Source organism: Mus musculus, chromosome 16, assembly GCF_000001635.26.
Source record: "Mus musculus strain C57BL/6J chromosome 16, GRCm38.p6 C57BL/6J".
NCBI classification, from domain to species: domain Eukaryota; kingdom Metazoa; phylum Chordata; class Mammalia; order Rodentia; family Muridae; genus Mus; species Mus musculus.
Window position 1 is genome coordinate 10,828,980 of NC_000082.6, and position 22,441 is coordinate 10,851,420.

General features: G+C 48.4%; 1 protein-coding gene and 1 pseudogene across 1 annotated transcript; one reads left to right on the forward strand and one right to left on the reverse strand.

Moving 5' to 3' along the window:
* Window positions 5,572–6,137, reverse strand: Gm17913 (predicted gene, 17913; annotated as a pseudogene).
* Window positions 6,080–14,256, forward strand: Rmi2 (RecQ mediated genome instability 2). The gene is made up of 2 exons (NM_001162932.1): window positions 6,080–6,411; window positions 10,850–14,256. Exons 1-2 carry the CDS (start codon window positions 6,111–6,113, stop codon window positions 10,996–10,998), a joined length of 450 nt encoding a protein of 149 aa, NP_001156404.1. The 5' UTR covers window positions 6,080–6,110; the 3' UTR covers window positions 10,999–14,256.
* The last annotated feature ends 8,185 nt before the right edge of the window (window positions 14,257–22,441 follow it).

Here is a 22,441-nt window from a genome sequence, read left to right on the forward strand (position 1 = left end):
GGGTCATGACCCACATGTTGAGAACCTCGAGTTTAGAGTGCTTGCAATGAAAACCTGACAACCTGAGTTTGACCCCAGAACCCATCCACGTAAAGGCAGAAAGAGACAATGGCTCCATGAGGTTGCCCTCTGACCTCTATTTGCTCGCTGTGATGTGCACATACCCACACAGAAATGGCTACAGGAATAATGGAAAAATTTAAAGTTGTTTGAGAAAAATGTGGGCCTAGCCATAGTGCAGGCCTTTAACCCTAGCATTTGAGAAGCAGAGGCAGGCAGAGCTCTGTGAGTTTCAGGCCAGCCAGGCTTTCATAGTGAGACTCTGACTCAAAAATACAAACAAAAGAATTGAGACTGATGTGGGCGCTCAGTGGTAAAGGTGTTCACTGCCAACCCTGACTGTCAGAGTCGCACTATGGTACCCACATGGGGCAAGGAGGCAGAACTGTCTCCAACAAATTGTCTTCTGAGCTTCATCTGTGTACAGTGTCTCTCTGGTACACATACATACACACACACACACACCCCAAGGGAAATACAGTAGAGAACGGTTTAAGGAAAAGACAGGGCACCAACCACCTCTGGCCTCCATGTGTAGGAACACTCTCATCATACATACATACTCTTCTGTGCATATGCACACACCTATATAAAAATGGACATGTACCATACACACACATACAAGTATTTGTGAAAAAAGAAAAAAAAAGCCAGGCAGTGATGGCGCACGCCTTTAATCCCAGCACTTGGGAGGCAGAGGCAGGTGGATTTCTGAGTTTGTGGCCAGCCTGGTCTACAGAGTGAGTTCCAGGACAGCCAGAGCTACACAGAGAAACCCTGTCTCAGAGAGAGAGAGAGAGAGAGAGAACGGAGGAAGGAGAAGAAGAAGAACAGGAGGAGGAGGAGGAGGAGGGGAGGGAGGGAGAGAGAGAGGAAAAAAAAGGTCCTGTAGGCACAGTTTTCTCTTCCCAGCCATTCTGAAACCTTGACGACTTCCTAAATCCTTGCTGTTCTGGTGCCTCCTAAGGTAGGCACAGCACCCGTGTGGAATGCCCATTCTCTGGGAGAGGAAACTGCACTCTCAAAACATACTCAGACTTGGGTTTAGAGAAATTCCTCTGTCAGCAGCCTTGAGGTCGAGTGTTGGGGAGGCATCAGGAGGCCCAGATCCTGGTGGGGGATTCCCAGGAGCCTCTGTTTCACCAAAGCTGTTACCCACCATCACTTCTCTGGCTTCTAGATACCCAGGAAAGGCCATCGGGGGCCCTGGGTGTGGAAGGATGTGCTCTCTCCGTTTTCCTGGCTCCTGTCTCTGCCCCTCCAGTATGATGAAGTGGAGAGGTGAACGCCCCTGAGCAAGCCACACAGCTTCTGAGAACCTCTGCTCCCTCACCTTTCCAGGATCTCAGGTGCCTGTGGGACACTCCCTTCAGAGCCCCCAAAACAGGGCCTAACTCACTATTTTAAATTATATTGTGCCCCCCCCACCACCACCCGTGTGTGTATGTCTGTGTGTGTGTGTGTGTTTACAACTTGTGGGAGTCAGTTCTCTCCTACCATTATATCATGTGGATCCTGGGGGAAACCATCAGCCTTGAGAGCAGACATCTGAACCATCTCACCAGCCCCTCGCTGTTTTTATTGCTTTACCAAACTCAAACTCTTGCTAAATAAGCTATGGGTGTCTAGTCCTACAAGACCCCATGAGGGCAAAGACTTTCTTAAGAACTCATTCCTAGTCAGTAGGCAGAGGCAGGCAGATCTCTGAGTTCAAGGCCCAGGACGGCTAGAACTGTAGTCTGGCTGGCAGGAAACCTAGGCTTCAAAACAACAAAAGCAAAAAAGAACTTGCTACTAGGGAGCTTGCCTCGCCTGGTTGTGTACACACAGGAAATCTTGGGTTCAGTCCTCAGCACAGTTGGTGTATGCTTATAATCCCAGCTCTGAGGAAGTGGAGGCCGGAAGATCATGAGTTCAATATCCTCCTCAGCTGCTGACTGGCACCCAATATTGGTTTCCTGAAACTTTTATCTGGAAGATAAGCACAGAGATTTAGCTTCACAAAATCAATAGTTATCATGTGTATACTTATAAATTGCCTTAATGTTCAACTATTGTCAGTTGTTAGTGTGATAAGACAAATAGAATATTATGCAACCTTTAAGAGGAAGCAGGTGGTTGTTATTGATGTGGAAAGATGTTAATTACTAAAGAAAAACAAGATACTGTCTTAGTTAAGGTTTCATTTCACTCTTACAAGGAAAACATTTAATTGGGGCTGGCTTACAGATTCAGGAGTTTAGACCATTATCATCAAAGCAAGACACATATATGGTGGTGTACAGACAGACACGGTACTGGAGAAGGAGCTGAGAACTCCTCCTTGATCTGCAGGTAGCAGGTACCACTACACTGGGCATGGCTTGAGCATAGGAGACCTCAAAGCCTACCTCCACAGTGACACACTTTCCCAACAAGGCCACACCTACTCCAACAAGGCCATACTTCCTAATAGTGGCACTCCCTATGGGCCAAGCATTCAAACACGAGTCTATGGTGGCTATATCTGTAAATGGATTTTTATTAAACTCTATGAGTTAGTGATATGACTCAGTCAAACCTCCCCTCTCCCAATAACTAAGGCAGAATCCTATGGATTTTTTAACCAGCTCTTGCACAATTACTGGGGGATTACCCCTAATCTCTATTTCTATTAACTAGACTGTTAATTCCCAGCTGTGCTCCCCAAATATTTGCTGTTTGAACCTTGCCTGGGTTACTTCTGTTGCAGCAAACTGTCCTGGGGGTGGGGTGGGGGACATTTCACTTAGGCACATGCTCCTGGGCCATCATGTCTAACGGAGACCTTCTGTCTTCTCTGTCTTCCTTCCCCTATTCCTCTTTCTTTTTCATGGTCTCTACCTGCGACCCACAGCCAGGTAACTGAAAATCAGCCTACCTCTGTTGTCCCCAGTAATTGGCTGTAGCCACCTTTATTTAGCCAATAGTTTAAAATTGGGGAGCAAGGTTTACATAGCATCACTTGGTGTATGTGAGGATCTGCTGGTGGGGGTGGCAGCTACCAGATCTTGGGGGGGGGGAGTATTTAGCATTTGAATATGAAGCAGCACCAGCTAACACATACCAAGTCAAACTACCACAAAGACTATTTACATATCAAAAATATGTACTTGTATATTTAAAAATCTGTAAGTTATTGCATCCAGAAGTCAACAATCGATAATCTTGAATATGGTTTTCAGTGACTTCCCGTTCCAGATTTTCCTCTTCCAAGTTCTCCTCCCTGTACTTTGCTTTCATGAATGATAAAGGTGATGGAGAGGTGTGTGTATGTGTGTGTGTGGGGGGGTGCAGCTATTAATTAAAAATTTTCTTCCTTCAGCTTTTAAATTACTGAATAAAAATGAAGACATGGCCACTCCTAGGTGTAATTAAGAAGGTTTAATTGTAGATATGAGGGAAAGAACAGCCAGAGGCATCTGGAAGAGTCCAGACTAAACGTGGTCAGCAGAGTACACCCGGTCAAGGGAGGTGGGGGGAGTGAAAGAGAAAGTGAAAAGGCGGAGGTGGCTATAGACTAATAAACCAAGAGGGCTAGGAACCAAAATGGCAGGATTTTATAGCGATGTAAGCTGGGGGACGGGAAGCGCCCCCCCCCCCCCCCCCCCCCCCCCCCCCCCCCCGCATCTGGGCAGCAGAGGTTTAGGGGAGGGGAGGGGCAAGGAACACTGGGAGGAGCCACAGGTTTCTACTGGCTAGCATCTGCTTTGATAAGTTAATAGTACCTTGGTTTGCCTCTGGTCCTGGGTTTCTTTGGGACCTAGCATGTATTTGTTATTAAAATGATGAAGGTGGGGGATGGGTAGTCAGGCAGTGGTGGCACACACCTTCATCTGAGGACAGTCTGGTCTATTGAGTGAGCCAGGGCTATTAGAGAAAGCCTGTCCCAAGACACAAAAAACGAACCTAAACAAACAAAACAAAAAAACGAAGGAAGGGGCTGGCTCTTTGTTCCAGAGGACCCAGGTTCAATTCCCAGCACCCACAAGGCAGCTTACAACTGTCTTTAACTCCAGGATCTGGCACCCTTGCACAGACATACATGCAGGCAACAAAACTATACAAGGGAGAGAATTTTAATAGCATAAATTTCCTATTATGTAATTAGTTGTGCCTGTTGATAGGACTGTGATATTTTGATACCTATGAACTTTGTATAATGATCACACAAAGTAATTGGTAGGCCACCTCGTACATTTATCATTTCCTGATCAGCTGTAATCAATCACAAACATGGGTTTTTAGTTCAGTGTTCAGTATTGCTGATCTCAGAATACTACACTGTGTAAGAAGACTTAGTGATAGCCGGGCAGTGGTGGCGCACGCCTTTAATCCCAGCACTTGTGAGGCAGAGGCAGGCGGATTTCTGAGTTCAAGGCCAGCCTGGTCTACAGAGTGAGTTCCAGGACAGCCAGGGCTACACAGAGAAACCCTGTCTCGGAGAAGGAAAAAAAAAGAAGAAGAAGACTTAGTGATAAATTAGTCACTCAAAGGTGGCAAGTTTTGTTTGTTTGTTTGTGTTTTTAAAGATATTTTGCATTTATTTACTGTGTGTGTGTAGTGGGAAGAGTTAGGATTCAGACTTGGGACAAACAGCTGAGGTGCATTTTTTACAAACCAAAGTGGACTTCATCTCCAGGTTCTCCCATCCTTCCAGCATCCCTTAGTTCCTACCTTGCACCTTGTATACCCACCTGTCTCTCTCTCCCTCTCTGCATTCTCTCTCTCTCCCTCTCTGCATTCTCTCTCTCTCCCTCTCTGCATTCTCTCTCTCTCCCTCTCTGCATTCTCTCTCTCTCTCTCTCCCAGCACATGCACACTCTTTCTCTACCCCCTCCCCTCTGTCTTCCTCCCCATGTCGACTTCCCTGGCCTCCTTCCTTGGGACCAGAGAACCGACCCAAGAGCGGCTTCCCCATAAGCCTGCCTTTGCGTACTTCGATTTGGCTTGAATTGACTCATTTCACCAGCAGAGAATAACTTACCAGGATGCACGTGTGCCGCAGCGCACTTGTGGAAGTCAGAGAACAATTTATGGGAGTTAATTCTCACATGGGTTTTGGGAATGGAACTCTGATCTGATATCAGATTTGGTGGCAAGTGATTTTGCCTGGTGAGCATTCTTGCTAGGTAAACACTCTCCTATAGAGCAATATCCCGAACTGAAAGAGGAAATTGTTTAATTTACTTGTTATGGTGTTTCCAGGAAGGGCTCTTGTATACCAGGTTGGACTCCAATTCACTCTGTGGCTAAAGATGACCTTGAACTCATCTTCCAGCCCTGGTGAGTGCTAGAGTTAAATAGGTGTGAACCACCAAAATTTGTTTTGATACTTTTTTAATCGTTAAATTCAAATAAGTGTATTTATTTTCTTTTTAAAGATTTCCCCTGATAAAACTCTTATAATTTCAGGAATACTGTGTGTGTGTGTGTGTGTGTGTGTGTGTGTGTGTGTGTAGTCTGGGCACAAGACCAATTTCTAAAGATGCTTGATATCTTAACCAAAGTTACCAGCGCAGCGCATATTCAGCGTCATCTCTGAGGTATTAAAAGAGTACAACCAATCCATTCATAAATTTGTGTTTGGGGCCATGCTTAAACTATTCCTCTGGAACTCTCTCTCCTGTGTGTAGATGTGATTTCGTATCAAAAAGGTCCAAGGGATCTACTTGCATCTCGGCTTTTCGTGTGGTAATGTTTTGCTAAGGGTGCACATTTTATTTCGGCTCTTAAAATTAATCGATCATCTACAACTACTGTTGAGTGCGTCTTATTTTTTAGTAAACTGGAACGGAGACATATGGCTTAAATCGTTGCTCTTCCTTAGGAGAGGAAATTCCGTATCTCCCTGCATTTGTTAGCGTATCTATTTTCTATTTAATTCAGTTGAATCTTTCAGCTTCTGGCGGTTACGCGGCTGTCCCGCCCCCATCCATTGGCTGCCTCGGGCAGGCGCGCTCTTGATTGGCTGCCGCTCGCCAAACCCCCGCCGTCCGTCAGAGTTGGCGGGAAAGCGGTGGTGGCGCAGCATGGCGGCTGCGGCGTCCGAGTCGCTGTCCTCCGGTGGCCCCGGGGCCGTGCGGCTGCCGCGCTTGCCGCCACTCAAGGTACTGGCAGGACAGCTGCGGCGGCACGCAGAGGGTGGCCCGGGCGCGTGGCGGCTGTCGCGGGCGGCGGTGGGCCGCGCTCCGCTGGAGCTGGTGGCCGTGTGGATGCAGGGTACCGTGCTGGCGGCGGAAGGCGGCCAGGCCCGGCTGCGCGACTCGAGCGGAGCCTTCTCTGTGCGCGGCCTGGAGCGCGTACCACGCGGCCGGCCCTGCCTCCTCCCAGGTAACGTGGGCGGGACCGGCTCTGCAGGTCCTCCCCGGGGCGGGGCGGGGCGGGGCGGTCCCACCTCCAGGCTCTAGCCCTCCTTCCTGGCCCAGCCCCTGTCAAGTGACTCCCCACCCATCCTCTTGGATGACAGCAACACCTATCCCCGCTTTCTAAGATGTAGGTTCCAGCCGGGCCTGGAGGTACACATCTTCCATCCCAATACTAGGAGTCTGAGGCAGGAGGATGGCAAAGTTCAAAGCCTGACTGAGCTACGAAGTGAGTTTAAGGCCAACGTAAGGCAACTCAGTGAGAGCCTGTCTCAGAACAAAAAGTAAAGAGGGCCTGGGGTGGGAGCACTTCCTAACATTGATGAGTCCTTGGGTTTAACCCAGACAGCGAGAATAGTAAACAAGTACATCTACTAAAACGCCTGTAGGTTCCCGAGGCTATCCCACCTTCCCAGTTTTGAGCCTTGCAATTCTGTGTCACAGTTCTATCCCTGTAGATGTTTTTCTCATTTTTCCCCGTATGTTTTGAAAATAATTTCTCAGGAAATGTCTGCTTGTCTTTTTCTCTGTGTGTGTGTGTGTGTGTGTGTGTGTGTGTGTGTGTGTGTGTTTTTAAGGCAGTGTCTAGCCTAGACTGACCTAAAATTCATTGTGTAGCTTGGACACCCGGGCTTCCTGCTTCCATCTCCTGAGTGCTAGGATTCTAGGCATATGCTGCTCCATCTGGTTCATACGCTGCTGGGAATCAAACTGGGGGCTTTGTGCATGCTACGCAAGCAATCCCAGCCCTAAGTCTGTACTCATATTTTTGTTTGTTTGTTTGTTTGTTTGTTTTTTCGAGACAGGGTTTCTCTGTATAGCCCTGGCTGTCCTGGAACTCACTTTGTAGACCAGGCTGACCTCGAACTCAGAAATCCACCTACCTCTGTCTCCCTAGTACTGGGATTAAAGGCATGTGCCACCACGCCCAGCAGGTTTTCTGAGTCTTAAGAGTTGTTTCTAATACCCTCTAAGGAGATGCTGATATTGCAGGGTTTGAGGCTGCCCTTTGAGCTACTGCAGTTCTTGCACTGTGGTTCTGATAGCTTGACTCTAGCATCTGGTCCAATGCCTGGCACTTGTGTGTTCTGAGAAGCAGATGTTCTGAGACCGGCATCAGGTACCTGGAGCCTCATCTCATTAGGAAACACATATCATACACAGGGCCTCGTGAACTGCGTGGTTGCACCTGTGACCCAGATAGACAAGGCCTGCCTATACTTGACTCTGAAGCTTCAACACAGGCTCCAGGAGACTTCTAAAGGAAGCCTACAGATTCAGCAGGCCTGCCTTTCCATGGCTTCCTTCTCTGTAAAAATCAGCCCTGCCTCTCTAAAGAATGCTTCCTGCTCAGAAAGTCTTGAATTCTGTCTAGAGGCAGAGTCAGGGTCTCTGACCTAGGCTATTTTTTTTTTTTTTTCCAAGACAGAGTTTCTCTGTGTAACCCTGGATGTCCTGGGTTTACACTCTGTAAACCAGGCTGGCCTCGAACTCAGAAATCTGCCTGCCTCTGCCTCCCCAGTGCTGGGATTAAAGGCGTGCGCCATTATATCTGGCCTATGTTTTACATTTTGACATGTCTACAAAAAAATCCTGATGTATGAAATGTATATGCAGTTTGAAATCAGCATCTACAAAGTGAAGTTTTATTGGCCTGAAATGCATTTGTAATTTGCAAAAGGTTAGGGTCACCATCTCACTGTACTGACATGGCTTAGCAGTTGTGACAGCAATCATTCCTATGACCCCAAAAAAGCCTGAGTTCTGTAATCTGCTCCCTTACAGAGAAAGTTGACTGCCCTTGGCCTTAACTTTGACTTTGCTTAAATTCCATGTTGTTTGGTGTCCCAGCCCAGGCAATGTCCCTTGAAAGCAGCTTTGAACAGTGTCTCAAGCCTAGTTCCAACACTGGAATAAGCCTGCCATCTAGCAGATGTCCCTGTGTTGGACTGAAGCTATTGGCCTCACCCTCTAGCCTGTATGCCCAGGGCCAGGGCCAGGGCCTGTGCTGTTTCTTCTTGCTCATGAATCATCTCGGGAGCAGCCAGGGATGTCCACAAGGCACCGTTGTAGACGTGAACCCAGGGTGCATGTGCACAGAGTGATGACAGCACTTTTTCTTGAGTGTTGCTCATGGTGCCTGCCTCAGTGTTAGTCAGGTAGAAAGCAAAAGCCTACTATGTGCTGCCACTGCTGGCCTCAGGAGACCTGGACCTCAAACCACAGAGCATAAAGAGGCTTTTTCATTCATCTAGCTTGATGGTTCATCTGGTATTTATTTGGGGACAGTAGATACAGAAATAGGCACAGGAGAAGGATACATGTTCAAGGCTCAAGGAGGTCAGGGAAGGCTTCCTGGAGGAGACAGCCCTGAAGGCTGTCTTGTAGTTGTCTGTAGGAACTAACTCTCTTGGGCTGCTGGGACTCAGAATGTCAGAACTCTTGACATCCTGTGTCTGTGTATAGTGGTGGATTGTCTAGCTCCTTGAACAGCATGGGCAAAGGCCAGGAGGTGGGGAACAGAGCACCATGGGCAGTATTGAAAGGCTGAGTTTGGGAAGGACCTGCCCACACTGAGTGATCTTGATGGCTGCTGGCCTGCTGCTGCCCTGCCCCTGCCCTGTCTCTAGGGCATCCGGCAGTTCCTCTCCAGGCTCTGAAGATACAGGTGAAGTTGGTGACTCTGCCCTCTAGGTCTCATTCTGCAGAGGGCTCAGTGTTGCTTAGGCTGTGCTGCTAGGGGGGAGGCTCTTAGGCAGAAGGAGCTGCTGCCACTGGTTGGGAGGAGACAGTCAGGCCAGAGCAGTCCCTATAGGAGTGGGTGAAGGCTTGATCTCAGGCAGGGTCCTGTGGGGAAGGAGAAATGGAGAGCACCACAGACAGCTGCCTGGAGGGGAATACAGGTGGGAGGGCTCAGTGTGTCGGCAAGAAGTGTCTCCTGCCTCCAAGCTCCATAGAGCAGTTCTGTTAGCCTCCTCATCTGGTCTTCAGCCCTGTAACTCTAAGGGTTTTGTCTTCACCAGTTGGGGCCACATCCAGAGGACAGCCAATATGGGACCTGGAGTTAGATCCAGAGATCCCCATGTGAACCCTGGACTCCTTTCAGTTGACGCTCTGGACTTGTGTGCAAGCTCATTCGTGCTGGTGGAATGAGCTGGGCATGTAGGGCACTGGCTGCATGCCTTTCCTGCTATGACAAGGGACTTTCTACACAATTGCATTTTGTGTGGTTTATGACTAGCCAAGTTGCGCTTTCAAGGAGAGGCACTTCCCCTGGGGAATGGGAAGTTGTGGTTAATAATTTGTCAGACTATCCTAGTGGCAGTCTATTCTTCTGTTGATTTCCTTGTGTGCCCAGTGTTGCTTGGGATAAAGTTTGAGGTGGCAGGGACTGGAACAACAGCACAGTGTGTTGTGGGTGGTGAGTGGGGGGGGGGGGGGTTTGGCAGCGAGGAGGGAAAATTGGATTTACATTTTCGCCTGTCAGGAAGTGACTTTGCAGGAGTGCCTGACTTGTGAACAGAGACCAGTCTCTTACTCTTGTGTTGAGCAATGAACGGGGCTGAGAGCAAGCTTGGGTTTTCTGCCCCTGCCTGGGGCTCTGCGACTAATTATAACTCAATGGGATCCTGAATTGCTTGCGTTCCTGGAGCCTGCCTATTGTGTTTGGCATATGAAAAGCAGATGCCAACAAGTTATGGCATCACCCTCCAGGTTAACCGCTAATCTCATTGTTGATGTATGCATCTGTTTTGATCCCTGACTGCTTTTGTTTTGGTGTCTACTGTCAGGATTATGTTAATGCGTGCATGGTCTTGTGGGGGGTGAGCTCACACATGCCTGTGTATTAGAGGCCAGAAGTCACATCAAGTGATTGGTCTCTATTCCCCACCCCCCCTCCCCGAGATAGGGTTTCTCTTTATAGCTTTGGCTGTCCTGGAGCTCACTTTGTAGACCAGGCTGGCCTCGAACTCAGAAATCCGCCTGCCTCTGCCTCCTGAGTGCTGGGATTAAAGGCGTGTGCCACCACGCCCGGCCTCTATTTTTTTGAAACAGGGTCTTTCACTGAAGCAGGAGCTCAGTGGCTGGGCTAGGATGCTTGGGCATAGAGCCCCAAGGATCGGCCTGTCTTCCTTTCGTTAACACTGATCACATACATATGCATGCCACCCTGCCATGCTTTTTCTGCATGGATGCTGGGCCTCTGAACTCAGGTCCACAAGCTTTGGCAAGCCTTTTACCAACCAGGCCTGAGCTTTGCCTACAAGCTTCATCTCCCTAGCCCTAGACAAGGTTTCTGTCTCGACCTTCCTTCTCTGATAAAGGCCCCAAGGTCGGGGTCTCTGTTGGTTTTTCCCACCTGCCTTGTTAGTATGAACATCACCATCCTTCTCTTCTCTTCCCAGGAAAGTATGTGATGGTGATGGGGGTGGTTCAGGCCTGCAGTCCTGAGCCCTGCCTGCAGGCCGTGAAGATGACGGATCTTTCTGACAATCCTGTCCACGAAAGCATGTGGGAACTGGAGGTGGAAGATTTACACAGGAATATTCCTTAGCGCTGGGACCCTCTAAGAACAGTTTACCCCCATATGGGTCTCAGGAACATCACAAAAGTTTCTTGAAGAGATTCGCTTTGGTTGAGCCAGCCGTCTGGACCCTGGGAACTGGATCCTCGGTTGTCTAAGCCACTCCTCCCTGCCTTCCTGCTGCTGCTGCAAAGCATATGCCCCCCCCCCCCCCCGTCACTTACGTGTGTGTGTGTGTGTGTGTGTGTGTGTGTGTGTGTGTGTGTGTGCGCGTGCGCGCGCGCGAAAGTGTGCCTTTCTCTTGCTGAAGCTCGTGGAAAGCTCATGTTGTCATTTCCTGGTTCTTCGAATGATAACACTTTCTCCTTGACCATACCTCTGAATTTCAGTTTGTTGCCAATGGATTAAAATTACAGATGTGAGGACAGAATGGCATAGTGGCCTGCCTCCCATCACCAGCTATTGCCAACTTGTAGGGACAGGTACCAGCCCCTTGCTGACAGCTTGCTCTCATATGCATTGTGCTCATACTGAAGCTGAGGCCAGCTGTTGAGAATGGTGGGAATTCTCACAATTCTCTGTTGAACTTAAAAATCCAAGATGGAGACAGACTTTTCAAGCACTTCTGCTTCAAAACTGTTGTGGAGAGACATCCAAGGTGGAACAGCCTGTAGGCTTAGAGTCCTGGCCTCCTTTCTGTATGAAACGCCTTTCTGTTGGGGTTGTATCAGTGTTGGGTTTGGCTTTCTGCTGACAACCCAGGCTAGATTCCTATTTGGATGGCAAAGACCCAGCAGGCCATCTTATGTTACAGTCTTGCTGTAGGACTCTTCCTAGTAACACTTTTTTTGTTTTGTTTTTTGTTGTTTTTCGAGACAGGGTTTCTCTGTATAGCCCTGGCTGTCCTGGAATTCACTTTTTAGACCAGGCTGGCCTCGAACTCAGAAATCCGCCTGCCTCTGCCTCCCCAGTGCTGGGATTAAAGGCGTGCGCCACCACACCCGGCCCTAGTAACATTTTTTGTGTGGTGTAGTTTTTAAAAGTAAGCCCTACTATCTGTTTGTCTTAAAGACAGGGTCTTATATAGCTCAGGTAGTCTCCAGCTCATGACTCTCTTCCCTCCCCTCCAGCCCGTTGAGATTACGGGTGTGCACTACTGTGTCTGCAGTGCTGGGGATGGAACCCAGGGCTTCCTGCAAGCTAAGCAAACACTGTATTACTGAGCCACATTTCCAGCCTAAAATGTTGATTTATTAAAACAGTTTTAGGTTTTTGGAAAGAATGAACAGAAAGTGTTTCCATAAGCACACTGAAGCTGAGGCTGTGTATGTGTTAAGCAAACACATGAGCTAGAGCCCCAGCTCTTGTGTCTTCAAGGCTAGCCAGATGTGGCAGGCCTCCTGCTGCAGCCTCCAGAGTGTGGCCCACACCCCACACTCGGCCCCCACACCCAGCCTCACCTGGATTGCCATGAGCATCAGGTGGTACTTGTCACCAGAAAAGCTAAGGAGTCACCTGGCAGGAGATGGACATCGAGGGACAAGAGAGGATGAGGACTCAGGTGATCTAGACCTGCCTCCTTCCTGCCCTCCACCCCCTAGAAAAAGCATCGAGGCCTTGAGCCCAGTTTGTAGCTCAGGCCAACCTCAGATTTCCCATCTTCCTGCCTCTGGTTAACTGGGATTGCAGGCCTGCTCCTCCAGCCTGCTTACATGGACGCCTTAAAAAAAAGATTTTATCTTTAGTTATGTGTTCGTGGGGTGCTTTGGAGCCCAAGAGAGAGTGTTGATAAATAAACTTTACCAGCCCCATGCCAGGTAGCTCACAGCTTCAGTAACTCCCTGTAGTTCCTAGGCATCTGACGCCGCCTTCTGGCCCCTGGAAAACCCTCACAACCTAGCATATAGACTTCAAATAAATACTTAAAAAAAAATAAGTCCTAAAAAATAAAGAGAGCCAGGTGGTGGTAGCGCACGCCTTTAATCCCAGGGAGGCAGAAGCAGGCGGATTTCTGAGTTCGAGGCCAGCCTGGTCTACAAAGTGAGTTCCAGGACAGCCAGGGCTACACAGAGAAACCCTGTCTCGAAAAACAAATAAATAAATAAATAAATAAATAGGGTTTAAGAATAGTAGTAATGAGGGCTGGTGAGATGGCTCAGTGGGTAAGAGTACCCGACTGCTCTTCCAAAGGTCCGGAGTTCAAATCCCAGCAACCACATGGTGGCTCACAAACCATCTGTAACAAGATCTGACGCCCTCTTCTGGTGTGTCTGAAGACAGCTACAGTGTACTTACATATAATAAATAAATCTTAAAAAAAAAAAAAAAAAAACAGTAGTAATGAATGGCACTGGGGTTGGACCACGGGGTCCCCAGGGTCTCACACACGCCAGAGTAGCACTCGACCAGCTAGCCTCCTCTGACCTTTAAACTGATGGATGTCTGTTGTGCTGGGAGGATGGTGCCCTACAATCCCACGTAAAGACTACCAGCTGATTCATCTTTCTGCATGACTGCCTTCCTGCCAGCCAGCCAGCCAGCCAGCCAGCCAGCCAGCAGTAGTCAGTCTCTCTGGCCTTCCCTTCTTCCTTCCCTCCCCTCCTCACCCTGCCTTCCCCACCCTACCTTTTTAGGCAGTGTCTCTAGTTCAGACTGGCCTTGAACTTGGGCTTTCCTGGAACTCATTATGTAGAGCAGATGAGTTTCTGCCTCCTGAGTGCTGTGTTAAAGGTGCTAACATTTTCTTTTAAAGGAAGGCCAAGTTGAAAAGTGATCTGTGTTTGACTGCTGAACCATTCATTTTTTAGGTCTATTTTTATTTGTGTGTGTGTGAGTCTAAAAGAGGACCTTGGAATCTTGAGCTGGGGTTACAGCAGGTCTGAGCATCCCTGTGTGGGTTCTGGGAACCAAACTCAGGTCCTCTGGAAGAGCAGCAAGTGCTCTTAATTGCTGAGCCATCTCTCCAGCTCCAATGTACGTTGTTTGAGCCTCAGAAAATTTGCCAAAATAGTGCAGCTGTTTATATTTTTATTTGCCTATTTATTTGCATGGTCTCTGTAGCCAAGTTTGTCCTGGAACTCCTGATCCTCCTGCCTCAGCTTCCTGAGTATTGAGATCACAGGTGTGCGCCATTAAGCTTGGTTTATGCAGTATTGGGGCTCAAACCCAGGATGTCTTAAATTATAGACATACCAGGTTCCTATCATGAATATCTTACATTAGTATGGCATGGATGTTAAAATTAATTAACAAATTAACTAATGAACAAATACTGAAAAGTTAGTAACCAAATTTATAGTTTGTTCTGGTTTCTTTATTCATTTTTCCCCAGGATTCCACATTCTACTTGGCCGTCGTGTCTCCTTAAGGTCTCCCTTGTCTGGGACAGTTGATCAGTTGCTTTTGATTGCACTGGAATTTAATAAACAGACACACAGGTACACACAGTATACACACACATGCATATGCACACACACACACAATTTTTCAGTCCTGGAGATAGAGCCCAGGGCCTCTTGCATGCTGGGCAGACTCTACAGCTGAGCTAGCTATACCTTAGGTCTCAAATTAATTAATTTTGAGGCATCATCTCATGTTCCAGGCTAGCCTCAATCTCACTGTGCAGTTATGCATGATCATGAAGCCCAGCTCCTCCTGCCTGCACTTCCCTGGTGCTGCGATTGCAGGTGTGCACCCCCACACCTAGTTCTTGTGGGTCTGGGGATCAAACTCAAAGCCTGGCTCCTGCATGTTAGGCAGTCTGTTACTTGAGCCCCAGTCTGAAACTTAATTTTGATGCAGGCCCCAGGATCTCTGCTACAGGATTCTTAGTAAAATGGTGTCCCCAAACTGTTTTACCCCAGAGTAGCTGTTGAGCTGTGTGTGGCACAAGCCTACTTTTCCACTGGAGAACCGAAGCTGCTGACAGCTTCCCAGCCATGTCCTCACGTAACTCCTGGTGAAACACCCATAGAAAAGTGCAGGCTGGCTGGAGGTCAAGGCGGTGGGGGGAGGGGCGGCGCAAACGGCAGTGGGCAGTGGGCAGTGGCTGTCGCCTGCCTCTCCAGCACAGAACTGAGCCTGTGGTTTCGCTGCACATTCAGAACTCTCACTATTGGGGGCTGCTGTTTCCTCCCTGACAGCGCCAAATGAAAATGCATCCGGAGGCTTCAGTTCTCAGCTGCCAAATCAAAGTCAGTTTATCAGTGAGCACCCGCCAGACCGCGGCTCTGGCGGCAGCCTGTGTGCCCTCCCCACTCAGCTTCCTCTTTGAAATGCTCTTTTCTAAGAACTGAGAATAAGCAACCTAGGCCGTGACTTCACTTTTCTCGGAACTGCTTTACATTATATATATTTTAAAAATTCGAAACCATCACTTAGCTGGTTTTGGATCGCCTGAGTTCCCTAATTCTTTCTGTTGCATGTTCTTGTAAAGCTGAAGTTTTACCGCAAAATTCTGCAGGAGGGGAAAGAAGGGCTGTGTGAAATAGGGGAGTGTCTGACTGCCGTGTTTTTGTTGGCTTGTGTGTGATTTAATGATTAAAGAGAAAAAGAAACCAGAGGATATGCTGTGCGGAGTCGGGGATCAGCTCTGAGTTCTGTCTGTCTGGCCAGCCAGGGTTGATGCTGGGTACCTTCTCCAGTTTGCTGATCAGCTAGCTGACTCTTGAAAGGATAAGCGGGAGCCTGGGTATGGGGGTGCACACCTGTAATCCTGACATTCTGGAGGTGAAGGCCACTCAGGGCCATAATGTGGGTTCCAGGTCCTTTGTTGACAAGCCCCTATGTAAAGAGGAAGAGGGTGGTCAAGGGCCGTGTATGGTGTGGAGTGCTTGTTTGGCATCAACAAAACCCTGAGTTTGATCCTCGAATCTCAGCACTAAGGAATTGGAGAATCAGAAGTTCAAAGTCGCCACGGGCTACATAGCAAGCCTGGGCCAACCTGGGCTACAGGAGACACTGTCTTGTTTTTGTTTTTGTTTTTGTTTTGTTCTTTTGTTTTTCAAGACAGGGTTTCTCTGTATAGCCCTGGTGGCTGTCCTGGAACTCACTTTATAGACCAGGCTGGCCTTGAACTCAGAAATCAGCCTGCCTCTGCCTCCCGAGTGCTGGGATTAAAGGCATGCACCACAGGAGACACTGTCTTAAGACAAAACAAAACAAAACAAAACAAACAAAAACAGGTTTGAGGACAGCCAAGGCTACACATAGAAACCCTGTCTCGAAAAACTGAAAAGTAAAAAACAGGATGGGGGAGAAGGAGTGGATATGCCTTTAGTCACAGTTAGCCACAATGACCTACATCAAGCAAATAGCTTTGAGCCTGTGTCTGAAGACACCGTTCAGGGGCTCCCACCTTGTCACACTGTGGGCTAGTTCTGGTTCCACCATCCCCTGCCTGACCTGGGGTTTGAAGGTCAGCCTTCAAGGTGGAGACTTCGAGGTGGTTCTTCCTTCAAAGGATGCTGCTGGTAGGCTCTTGGGAAATGGAGTTTGCCACCCCTCCTTCTGAGTGGGGAGGTCTCAAGGTTGTTTTAGAATCCTTGCTTGGCATCTCTGTCCTCCGGGGACTCACATCACACACACACACACACACACACACACACACACACACACACACACACACACACACACACACAGAGTAAGCTGTAGGAGTTTCAGGTTGAAGACAGAAGCCACAGAGTAAAGGCACAGTGCTCAGGAGCCTTGGCATTTGAGGGCTTTAAAGCTTCTATTTAGTTAGCTAGTTGTGTGTGTGTGTGTGTGTGTGTGTGTGTGTGTGTGTGTGTAGGTGGACATTTGCTGTGGCATGGGTGTATAAATCAGAGGATAAATTGTGGGTGTTGATTTTTGATTTCTACCGGGTGGGATGCAAGGTTCAAACTCAGGTCTTTGGGCTCGGTGCTAAGTGCCTTTATCCTCAGAGCCATCTTGTTGGCCTGGGTTTGAGTTTTTATTGTTATTGTGATTTTAGTTTGTTTGTATTTTGTTACTTTTTAAGATTTATGTGTGTGTGTGTGCCCCGTGCATAAGCATGAGGTACTGTGTGAAGGTAGAGGACTGCTTTCGGTAAACCATTCTCCCCACTGTGGGTCCAGAGAACTGAGTGTACTGCATTTGACCCCTACAGCAAGTGTTTTTACCCACTGAGCCCATTTGTGAGGCAGTTTCTCATAGCTCATGTCGTCCTGATGACCTTGGCAATCCTCCTGAACCCTGGATCACAGCTGTGCTCTTCTGCCTGGTTCTTACGTGCTGGAGATTAACCCAGAGCTTTATGCATGGTGGGCAGACACCCCGCCAACTGAGCTGTGTCTCCAGAGCAGGTTTTTTGTTTTTCCCTTGTTTCTCCTTTTCAGACAGGGTCTCACTACGTAGTCCAAGCTGGCCTTGATTCTCTTCCCTCAGCTCCTGAGGTATGTACTACTGTGCCAGCATTTTGGGTCCCTTGCAGGTGCTGGCATGAAGGCAGGAAAGTACTCTTCAGAGAGGAAAGATCTGGACGTATAAAAGGGCCATGGCAAAGAGTAAGTGCTAGTGTGCCTGGACAGTGACTTCCTCGATAAAGACACCAGCACAATTGCATACTTGGTTTGCGCTGAGCATCCTTTGCCTAAGAGGTGTGTCTGCTCGCCTTGCATTGCCCCAGCAGGCCACAGGGGCAAGTCGTGAGCTAGTAGGTGCCTGGTGGTGTTAGGGACAGTGTTCTTCAGAGCCAGCACCTTAATTCTTCCCTGTTGGCTCCTTGGGACTGCTCTAGAGTGGAGTATAGCACCCCCTGCTGCTTGGCCTGGGTCTGGTCTGAGCCCTAGGGAATGGGATGAGAGCCAGAGATCACAGAATGAAAAGCCACAAAATGAAGCAAAGGAACAAATAGGGCCACAAGAAATTTCACAGCCAACCACCCTGGGAGTTCTGCCCATTGTGGCCAGACAGGTGGGGGCAGAGTGGGGGAAGTTTGGACACCAGATGGGTTTCAATGGACTTGACATTCAACTCTAGTCCCTTTTATTAAGTGACTCACCTTGGGTGAGTCTCTTCATCTTTCTGAGCTCTTTAGGCTTTTTAGGCTGTTTAGGTCACTATGTAGAAGCTTAACTGAAACTCCTGAAGTAGCCCAGGTTATCCTCCAACTTGCAAAGATTGTCCTGCCTCTGCCTCTCAACTGCACCACCATGCCCAACTCTTATTGTTTTTATGAGCTATTATAATTACTATGATTGTTGTTGTTGTTGAGACTTCTCACAATTGTAGCCCTGGCTGGCCTGGAACTCACAGAAATCTGCCTGTCTCTGCTTCTAGCATGCTGGCATTAAAGGCATGCACCACTATGTCTAGTTATAAGCATTTAGAAGTATTTAGCACTTGGGCCTGAACCCAGGGTCATCCCAGGCAAGCACTCAGTCTCTGAGCCATCCCCAGCCCCTCTGCACCGTTTGCTTTCAGATAAGGTCGTACTAACTTCCCTGGGCAGCTGAGTATCTGGGATTGAATCTGAGTCACTAAGCTCTTTATAAGCAACTTCAAATTATTGTGGTTGTCCTCGTTATCATCGGGGACATGATATATATATATCATGAGGACAGGTTGCCAGTGCTTATAGGCAAGCTTACTGACCTGAGTTCATTTCAGGGAACCTACAGAAAGATGGGGGGGGGGAGCTATCCCTGAAAGCTGTCCTCTGACCTCCATATAAGTCAATGGCATGTGTATGCCCTTATATCCACATATAATAATAAATAAAATACAAGTTCAAATGGACAGACTTAGCATTATTATTATGTGCTGGGGATGAAACCTAGGGCTTCCTATATGTAGATGAATGCCCTACCTCGGAACCACATCTCAGCCCTCTGGGCTTATGTCTGACCTCTGTAGAGAAGAATGCCTGGGGTCAGAAAGAGTAAACGACTCTCTACTCTGCTGCTAAGGGAATCCAAGCAGTAGGTGACTTGTTGTTTTGTTTCATTTTGAAACAGGGTTTCTCTGTGTAGCCCTGGCTGTCCTGGAACTCAATCTGTTGACCAGGCTGCCCTCAAACTCAGAGATCGTCCTGCCTCTGCCTCCTGAGTACCCAGATTAAAGGTGTGTGCCACCACACCTGAGTGTGGCCTTTGTCATGAAGCCCCAGTGCCTGCTGGGCCCTGGGTCTGGAGACAATGGGAGGAAGATCCTTGGTTGCTGCACAGCTTGCCTTATCTCTGCTGTATGCATGCAGGCTCAGCTCATCGCAAGAATCACTTCTGAGGCTAAGGAATGTGGCTCAGTTAGTAGAGTACTTGCCTAGTGTGCGTGACGCCCAGGGTTCATTTCCCAGCATTGCATTAAACTGATCATAGTGGTACACACCTGCAGTCTCAGCGCTCAGGAGGTGGAGACAGGGGGATCAGAAGTTCAGGTCACCTTCTGCTCAGTGACTTAGATAGAGGCCAGCCTAGGCTTATAGAAGTCTTTTATTGTTTAAGTTGGAAAAAGTCCATTTTGCAACTAAGATAGTGTTCACAGGTTCTGGTTAGGGTGTCATCACAGGAGAAGAGGGCCATTCTGGCCCCTGGCTGCACAATTATCTCATAGCAAGGTTCCTGAATGCCTCCTCCCACTGTAGCATTAACCCACCTCCCCAGAGGTCATCTAGCTCAACTGAACAAGCAGGGATGTGGTGTGGACAAAGATCAGCCTAAGAAACAGAGGCCCTGTGCTGGGAAATTCAAAGCTACAAACACCTGCTCCTCCCTTCTGGCCAAATTGGGTGAGGAAAGGAAGGGCTTTGAAATCTCATTATTGACTGCACTTACCTACTTCATGCATATGTACATGCAGAGCTAGGAAGGGGGGCAGGAGGACCAGAAGTTTCAGGTCATTCTTGGCTACATTGCAAATTAGAGTTCAGCCTGGAATATATGAGACTATCTCAAAAAGAACAATGTTAGGGAATAGCAGAGTTGGTGATTGCTGTTTGGCTGGAATATTCGACTTTACCAGATGTTCTGGAACACACGTCTGGACTGTCTTGAGCTGTGTAGGATGACAGACTCATGGGGTTGCTGTTCTTGAATGTGGCTTGTGTATCTTGTGGGGTTGCCAGACACAGTGGATAGAATATACAGGCTGCCTTTCACAGGATCAATGGGATAGAAACTGTACCTCCACAGTGGGGAAAGCCAACAGACAGCCTTTTGCCAGATGATCTGGCTCTAATGTCACATGTCAGGGTGACCATAACTAAGCCCCAAGAGGCTGGAACCTAGGTTTGTTTCACTCCCGAACCAGTTCCCTTCTCTTACTTTGCTCCAGTAGAGCAGGGACTGTCCCACAGGGTCCTCGGGAATCTGGGTTGGCCCCATTACCCTGGAGAGGTGTGTGAGGACATGACATCTTCCATATGTCTGACCACTAGGATGATACAGCACACACCGCCATGCATGTAGTCACTTAAAACAACAGATTTCCCATCTCTGCTCCCATGAACCAAGTATCTCTCAGCATAGCTGGGTTCTCTGCTCAACCTCACTGGATGGGGAGGGGACCCAGAAAAAGTTTCGTCCTATTTGTTGACAGCATTTAGAACGCAAAACAATAGGACTTAGAGCTTGTTTCCTTGTCACTTATAAACTAGGGGTCCCCCAGAGCCCTCCTCTGACTTCATATCAGTATTGTGTGTCCAGCTCATCATCTTGTTTCTCAATTTCCTATCTTCCCTCTCTGGGCCCCGGGTTTAAAAGTTTTCCTTTCTTAAAGTAGTGTGGTACTTAAATTACACCAGTAAATATCTTTTCATTGGCATTTGAATACCAGGAAGAAGGTGGGTCTTTTGTAAGTGGGAGTCTTGTGTATAAAAGACTCTTAAGATCCTGCCACAGGACCTGCAGGAAGGACAACAGCATAAGGAGTTAATTCGGGTCTTGGAGGCAGTCAATGCTTTCAAATCTAGGCTCCACCACCAATCAGCAGGCTGCGAGCCTCTTGTCTGTAAAGTTTGAGCACACCGAGCTTGTTTAATTCACCTTGTTGGCTGGGGCAGACGTCCTGTTTGCTCACCTGTCACAGAGATCATAGATCCGCTTTTCCACATTCTTCAACTTGTGTGGTTGGCAGTGTGGCCCTTTAAGACCAGCAGGCTTGGTGACTCCTCCAGGATCTTGGCTTCTCCGTCTGGCTGGCTGCCCCAGACTTGGCACAGGGAAGAAATGTCAACAAAGAAAGGCCTTTTTGCCAATATGAATGTGCAATAAAACACAAATCCAATTCAAACATCAGTGCAACTGCACGTGTAGATGAGATCTGACTGAGGTGGGCTAAAGAGTGCAGCTAGAAGTTAGTTCTCACTTCCGCCCCCCTCAAAGGCTGGTGATCGAGGGAACATTTGCTGGTGGCTTCCTGATGGGAGCCCTATGTCTGTTTTTTTCCACACTCATGCTGATGCCCTTAAAAACCTTGTGAAATTATTTGTGGAAAAAAAAGGACGAGAGGCATTTTGGGTAATGGCAAAGCTGCAAAGGTTCCAACATGGGTGGTTTTATAGCTAATTGGAAAAACATGTTTCTTCCAAGTTGACTTAATCTTTTCTGCAGTGCTTGGAGCCTTGAGAGTTCCCAGAGACTTAAGGGTGTAATCGCTCCAGGGTGGTCACCCCAGTGATAGCAGGAGCAAAGAGCCCCTTCATGCCGTGCCAGCATGTGAAAGTGTTTCCAGGTCCATCTGGGGACCCTGTCAATAATAATGATTGGGGCATGGGCTAGGTGTTGGGGCTAGCAGAGCGAGAGGCCAGACTCTGGCTTGGAATTTAGTCTTTGGGGCGTAGACAGGGAAAGGAAGCTGTGATGCTGAAGGGTCTGAGATCTGTGGGCTCCCAGCCTCTGTACCACGTTCATTCCTTGGGCCTGTCACCCTTTGGCAGGGATATTTTGTTTTATTTATTCTCAGACAGGGGCTCTCTTTGTAGCTCTGACCATAATGGCATAACTATGTAGACCTGGCTGGCCTCAGACTCAGAGATCCACTGTCTGCCTCTGCCTTTGAGAGCTGGGATTAAAGGTGTATGCCTCCACACCTGGCTTGGCAGTTACCCTAAGACTTCTGAGTCAGAGGTCCCTACCTTCTCTTTCCCTTTGGGGTTCTCCTGTGCTGAGGATTCCTGGGGACAGACGATTGGCTGACCCACTACTACACCCTGGCTCCTCTGGCTCAGACCCTGGAAACACAAAGACTCGAGGCCTGTGTCTGGCCAGTGGCTGGTCTCAGTGCTCGGGTCTTAGTTCTCTTGGCTGCTGGGTTGGTGTATGTGAGTTTGGGGTAATGGTGCCCTGCAGTCCCCTGTTTCAGGATAAAATACAGGGCATGGAGCTTGCCCGTGAACAAAAGGCAGCCCTGCTGTTAGAATTTCATGGCTTTGTGGTCCGTTCCCCCCCCCCCCCCCATTCTTTCTTGAACTCCCAGAAGAGGCTTGGCAGGGAAGGAAGGGCAGTTTGGATCC